The sequence below is a fragment of the Squalius cephalus genome, assembly GCF_949319135.1.
Source record: "Squalius cephalus genome assembly, chromosome: 23".
NCBI lineage: Eukaryota > Metazoa > Chordata > Actinopteri > Cypriniformes > Leuciscidae > Squalius > Squalius cephalus.
The window spans coordinates 31012351-31019817 of NC_137144.1; the positions used below are offsets into that span (position 1 = coordinate 31012351).

General features: G+C 44.6%; 1 protein-coding gene across 1 annotated transcript; it reads left to right on the forward strand.

Annotated features, from left to right (window-relative positions):
- Nucleotides 1-713: 713 nt before the first annotated feature.
- Nucleotides 714-2306, forward strand: LOC307151290 (uncharacterized protein; the record flags this gene model as incomplete). The annotated part of the gene is made up of 3 exons (XM_079859242.1): nt 714-1110; nt 1203-1310; nt 2035-2306. 3 exons carry the CDS (start codon nt 714-716, stop codon nt 2295-2297), a joined length of 768 nt encoding a protein of 255 aa, XP_079715368.1. The 3' UTR covers nt 2298-2306.
- Nucleotides 2307-7467: the final 5161 nt, after the last annotated feature.

Below are 7467 nucleotides of genomic sequence, written 5' to 3' on the forward strand. Positions count from 1 at the left end.
TGCATATTGAGGCTCAAAGCACTGGAGCGGGGACTAAGATCCTTTCGCTTTTAAGTCTTCCAAGGTAGTGTTTTAATTTTCCCCTACGAGGCGAGACTTACAGTCCCGTTACACAGTGCACTATAATCATTATTATAACACAATTTAATTGATAAAAGCATCATTGTACTCCGTGTTAAACATAAGTATTATCTCTGTAAACACTGCTAACATTTGACTGGGTCATCACCGCAGATTAGTGTCACGTAAAGGTGGGGTTTTGAAATGTGATTCACTAAACGAATCATTTGAGAATCGCGGTCAAAACAGGTAAAAATAAATGCATATTATAAGAAAACTAAAGTGTTTTTTGTCATTGCATGCATGCAAAACTGTTGTTGGGGACTTCTAAAACAATATTAAGCCGCGTTTCCACCGCAGGAACTTTCCCCAGGAACTAGGAACTTTGGGGTGGTACTCGGTGTGTTTACACCGCAGGAACCAGGGTCTAAATGAAGTTCCGGGTAAAAATTTACCCCCCAGAAAGTCCCTGCTGGCGAGGTAGTACTTTTTCAGAGTTCAGGAACTTTCGGGGTGGGACTTGTGCGCTGAACATGCTGATTGGTTGAGCTCACGTCACATTTGATTGGTTGAATCCACGCTGCATTTTATTTTAGCCGCCATTTTTAAAAATCGCACTTCCTGGCTTCGTGCAGTAAAAGAGTTGTCTGGAAATGAATATGGAGTTTACCAAAAAATACGACCGCTGGACCGACGACGAGGTCCAGGCTTTAATAAGCGTATTTGCGGAAGAAGAAATCCAGCGGGAACTGGAAACAGCAATCCGCAATGAAAAGGTTTACCTCAAAATATCGAGTCGGTTATACGAGCTGGGCATTGTTCACACTGGAAAACAGTGCAGAGAGAAGTTAAAAAAATTAAAACAAGACTACAAAAAAGTCAAGGATCACAACAATAGAAGCGGATCCGATCGGCGGACTAACAAGTGGTTTGACCGTCTGGACGCGTTGTTGGGACACAGGCCAGCATTTTCTGGAGCAGCGGTGACAAAAGACTCTGCAATTTCATTTTTGGAATCCATTCATGAATCTGAGGACCAGTCGGTTGAAGGTAAATTATTACACATGTACATGATAAATATTATCGTCTTAAACTCGTTGCAGTGATAAAACAAACTAACTTTTTTCAACGTGTTTTTACAGATGAAATGAATGGCCCCGATGTGCAGGCAACAGAGACCAGCGTGTTTTCCCCAGCAATCACCAGTAGCCCTCATCCCATGTCTTCCGCCGAAACACACACACGACGAGGTATTAAACAACGTTGTCTGTTGATAAAAATATACTTCAAAACTAGGGGTGTAATAATATATCGTGCAACAATATATTGCAATACAAAAATGCAACAATACGTATCGTGGATAGTTCACCCAAAATAAAAAAAACTGTGTGAGGAAAAAAAATCTGGTTTTCAGAGTTTTAGTTGTCAGTACTACATTAAAATGATGTTGAGATTAATGTATAATATAATGCAATGGGGGGATATTTGTGGGTCCTGATAATGCCAAACATCTATATGTTACCAATGTTAAGCATATTCGTCTAAAATAATTCTGTATTTTCAGCTTCAGAATCATGAATATTTTTATTCTGGTGTCTCAATTGTCCTTGGGTTACAAGCACCAAGTCCAAGCTTATTAATTTAAACCCACAATGTAATATCAAAGTTAGCATTTTAATCAACAGTACATTTTTTGTTAACCTTTCATCATATGTCTTGGGAGTATCGCAATAACACTGTATCGTGATATGTTACACCCCTTTTCAAAACTGACCTAATTGTAATCCTAATGGTTTTGGGTCATTGTGTTATTTTTTTGATTGCAAACTTAAATGGTCCATGATAAAAATATGGAGCATGATGGCCCAACATAAGTTTCAAATTTAAGATTTTGTAGTGAAAACACTTAAAATAAGTATTTTATTGTTTTCAGGGTGGGCTTGTGTATTTATTGTCATGTGTTTCTGCACTTAGGGAAGAGGAAAAGGGATTGTGACTTCCTTGATGTGCTGAGGGACATGGAAGATTCTAACCGGACCGCCCTGCAGCTTGGACAAGAACAGCGTGACAAATATATGCAGCTGTTACTTGAGAGCCAGGCTGAGGAAAGAGAGATGAGGAGGCAGGAGTTGGCGTTCCTGCAGTCGGAAGCTGAAGAAAGCAGACGGCAGCAGAGGGACTTTCAGGCTGGGTTTCTGTCTGTTCTTGGACAGTTTGCCCAGTCATTCAAAAAGTAGCCACTTGAACTCAGACTGCACTTTAAATTGCACATTTGCATTTTTTTTTTGCACAATTCAAATTTTTATATATTGTTTGCATTCCTGCAGAGGGCCGGGTTTCTGTCTGTTCTTGGACAGTTTGCCCAGTCATTCAAAAAGTAGCCACTTGAACTCTGAGATTGCACTTTAAATTGTACATTTGCATTTTTTATTTTTATTTGCACAATTCTAATTTTTATATATTGTTTGCATTCCTGCAGAGGGCCGGGTTTCTGTCCGTTGGACAGTTTGCCCAGTCATTCAAAAATACATTTGTATTTGTTTTTCTTTACACAATATATTACTGTTCTCGTAATTTATTTCTTTTCACATGATTGTATTTTAAAAATTATTTCAAATTATATTTTGTAAGCAGTACTTGCCTTGTGTTAAATAAAGTTTGTAAAATGTCACTTTGAGATCAAGTGCCTTTTCATCTCCATGGTAATTTTAGCTCTTACGGTAAGGTTTTGAAGTGCTGGTTAAATGTAAAACATTTCCGGTGAAAGTGCACAGGTTAAAATAAGCAAAGTGTAGGTAATTTAAGTCACTTATGAAATTACATTTTATATTTGACAGCCAAATATACAGGTGAAACTCAAATTTAGAAATATTGTGCAAAAGTTATTCAACTTTTTCAGTTGAATTCAGTAATTCAACTTAAAGGTGAAACTCGTATATAGACTCATTACATGCAAGGTGAGAGATTTTCAAGCCTGTTATAATTATGACTATGGCTTACAGCTTAGTTAATTACTGAAAAACAATTTTGCACGTTATTCAAATTTTTCAAGTTTCCCCTGTAAACAGAAGGTGATAACAATAAATTAAAACCAAAGCATGATTCAGAAGTAATCATTTTTATTTACAAAAAAGTGTTACACAGCAAAAACAATGTACAACAGGTGTATACAGCATAAAAAAAGGCGCATTACAGCACCTGAAGGTTATTTTTCCCTTACCAAAAAAAAAAAACTTTCTGGTGTGTAACCAGTGATACTGCAGTTTACTACATTGTAGTCAAAAGCTTCATTAGACCTGTACGTGCATCTAGACCCTCGGCCTCTACAGTGGATGACAGTGCCCCATCAGGCTGGTTGAATGTACCCGTAACCCATTCTTCTCTGAACTCATCACCATTCATTTCACAGAGGTTATGAAGAACACAACATGCTATTACCAGGGATTTGACCTTGTGTGTATTGCAGTCATTTCGTTTTAGCAAACACCTCCATCTGCCCTTTAGTCTGCCAAAAGCATTCTCAACCACCACCCTGGCTCTGCTTGTTTTATGGTTGTACACAAGTTGTTGGGGTGTCAGTCGTCCGTTGTCTGTGAAAGGTTTCATCAGCCAGCTCTTCAAAGGATAGGCTGCATCACCAAGGACATAGTACCCTACATCATGTCCACAAATGTTATTGGTTACATCAGGTAGTAACAAACCCCGATCCACTAGGTCCCACAATCCTGACAAACGCAGCACTCTGGCATCATGCAGGCTACCTGGCGCTCCTAAAAAAACATTCCAAAAGAGACCTCTTCCGTCCACAACAGCCTGTAGGATGATCGAATGCCAGCCCTTTCGGTTGAAGTACTCTGTGTGGTACTCCTCTGGTCCAAGAATGGGGATGTGTGATCCATCAATTGCACCTACACACTGAGGCAAACCCCATCTGCACTCAAAATACGTCGCCATTTCTTTTAACTTTTCACTGTTTGGTAACTGGATAACTTCTTGCATGAGTACCTTCTCAACAGATGAGCAGAAATCGTGAACACAGTGACACACAGTAGCAACTCCGACTCCAAATAAATGAGAGATGCTTCTATACTCTGAGTTGGTCGCAAGTTTCCACAGTGCAATGGCGATTCTTTTTTGAATGGGTACACAATGTCGGTAGTTTGTGTCATGTCTCTCCAGTTCGGGTTGCAATCGACGACAGAGGTACAGAAAAGTATCCTTAGACATCCGGAAATTCTTTATCCACTGTGCTTCGGTGAAAGTTGGAACCACGCTGTCCCACCATTCTGTTGTTCTAGTGTGTATCCAAACCGATCGCGAAACACGACGCATTCGATAGTACTCCCATATCTAAAACACACAAAAGTTGCAAAAAATAAGTTGATGTAATCGATAATAACATTATTCACAACTCTTGTTCATTTTGATGGATTAATTTCTTACCAATCTTGTTCTTTCTGCCCGATGGCGCGCGTTCGTCCCATCCATCTCACGGTCAATGTCCGCTATAGCTGATAACAAACGTTGTCTACTTTTATATCTAGCATTACGAGCTTTCTGAATACGCTTTAGTATTAGTGCTCGTCTCTTTTCTGCCGTTTTGTTCATTACCTCGTTAGTAAACCAATAGATCACACACAAAAGCAGCACAGCGTGAATCTCCTCCATACTTAAAACTCAAAACGCGCTCAAAACTCAAAACAAACGCGCTTCCTGTCCGTCGCAGACTGGGAGGAGCAGTCGCACGCAGTTCAACGTCACCAGACTAATTTACATAATCTTCCCTGTACTTTAGACCGCGGTGTAAACGCAGTAAGCAACCGGTCTGGGGCAAAAAAAGTTCCTATGAAAAAAGTTCCTGGGACAAATAGTTCCTGGTAATTGCGGTGGAAACGCGGCTTTAGGAACATTTAAAATGCCATAATAGGTGCTCTTTAAAATTAGGGTTAGGGTTACGTGCGGGCACTGATGTTTTACAGTCTCACTCCAGCCAAAGTCCCAAAGTTGGCAACCCTGCATTAAGGGTTTTCTGTTAGAACGGTGTCGTGTTAGCGGCCCCTAAGTTAATAATTAATGATCGTTGCGATGGAAGTGAATCAATCAAAACGATACTTGGTTACTCACGTAACCTCGGTTCTCTCTAGAGAGGGAACGAGTATTGCGTAAGCTTGCTTACGCTGCGGGAAAAGTCTTCTTTTCTCGAGATACTGAAGCCAAAAATTATCCTTAATTTCATATTTTGTCAACGCAGTGCAGCTGCGGGCAGCTGAGCTAGAGTGGCATACTGCACGCTCATTGGCTGCCGCGCGGCAACTGCTTAAGCCTACCAGTGAGCCTGGCGTGACGTCGCGCCCTCGCGCGTCACAGCCCGCCAGAATGGGCGGCGTCAGAGCGTATATAAGGAAGGCTCGTAGGCTATATTCTCTGTTTTCTGTCGAATGAAGCGACACGAGCTATAGGCTTTAAGCACGGCAGGGAACGCAATACTCGTTCCCTCTCTAGAGAGAACCGAGGTTACGTGAGTAACCAAGTATCGTTCTCTTACGAGAGGTTCTCTCGTATTGCGTAAGCTTGCTTACGCTGCGGGAACCCCTTGTCCACGCCGTGCGCGCCTAACGATCACATATGACTCTTAAGAAAAGCATAGAGGTGAAATGACAGGTGGCCAGCGGTGCGGGCCAACACATGTTCATAAGCACACCTAGGGAACACAAGAACGGCACGGCCGGTCTATGCATACTGATACCCTGAGCGTGCAGCTCAACAGACAAGCTAATCGATAATACAGCCTGCGCACATGAGCAGGACATGAACACGACTAGACTGACAGAAGTTTAGCCTGCAGGGCGGGAACTTCCAGGTTATAAAACCTAACAAATGTAGAGGGGGACGCCCAGCCCGCCGCCATACAAATGTCATGAATGGAAATCCCGCTGGACCATGCCCACGATGAGGCCATGCCTCTGGTGGAATGAGCCCGTATGCCCAACGGACATTGCAGGTCTTTTGACGCATATGCTGCTGCAATAGCATCCACTATCCATCTGGATAGCGTCTGTTTCGAGGCGGCGCGACCCTTAGCGCGCCCTCCAAACGAGACGAAAAGCTGCTCTGAGAGCCTGAAGGCTGCAGAGTGCATGACATAACACCTTAACGCCCTGACCGGGCAAAGGCGGTTAACACCCTCCTCACTGCCGGATGACGGCAGGGCCGATAGGGTGATGACTTGAGCCCTAAAGGGAGTACCTAACACTTTGGGGACATAACCGTGCTTCGGTTTGAGAATGGCTAACGAGTCGTTAGGTCCAAACTCGAGGCACGACGCGCTGACGGACAGCGCATGCAAATCACCCACTCGTTTGACTGAAGCCAGAGCTAGCAGAAAAACGGTTTTAAGCGTCAAGTATTTCAACTCCACAGAGTCCAAAGGCTCGAAGGGATGCACTTTTAGGGACTCTAGGACCAGAGACAGGTCCCAAATAGGGACTGACGGGGGCCGAGGAGGGTTCATCCTCCTGGCCCCGCGCAGAAAGCGGGTAATGAGTTCGTTCCTGCCCAGCGAGCGGCCGCGCGCCGAATCGGCGAACGCTGCTATGGCCGCGACGTACACCTTGAGCGTGGAGGGGGACCTGCCCGCGTCCAACATCTCTTGGAGGAAGTTTAATACCTGTGGGACTCCACAGAACTGAGCATTAGAACCCTTTTCCACACACCATTTGCTAAACACCGACCATTTAGACGCATAGAGCCGCCTCGTCGAGGGCTCTGGACTGCGTGATTGTGTTAATTACCCCTTCTGGCAGATCAACGAATATCCATTGATTTCCCACGCATGCAGAGACCAGTGCTCTGGATGGGGATGCAGAATCGATCCTCGGGCTTGAGAGAGAAGATCTCTCCTCACCGGAATCGGCCATGGGGCTGTGTCTGCCAGTCTCATTAGCTCGGGGAACCACGGTTGGTTTTCCCAGCGCGGAGCTATGAGGAGCACTGCGCAGTCCGCCTCCCTGATCCTCGCTAGCACTTGAGGCAGCATCGAGATCGGGGGGAACGCATACAGCGGGACGCTGGGCCAGGTCTGGGCCAGCGCGTCCTCGTGTTTTGAGAAAAACCTCTGGCACTGAACGTTCTCGCTCGCGGCGAAGAGGTCGATCTCCGCTTCGCCGAAACGACGCCAAAGCGTTTGGACCGTCTGGCGGTGTAGAGACCATTCCCCTGGGGGAACGTTGTCCCTGGACAGTCTGTCCGGGCCGTCGTTCAGACGACCGGGTACATGAGCTGCCCTTAGGGAGCGCAGCGGGCCCTGAGCCCAGGATAGGAGGCGCTCTGTGAGAGCGCGCAGGGTTCTGGATCTGATTCCGCCCTGGCGGTTCACGTAAGACACCACTGACATGCTGTCCGAGCGAA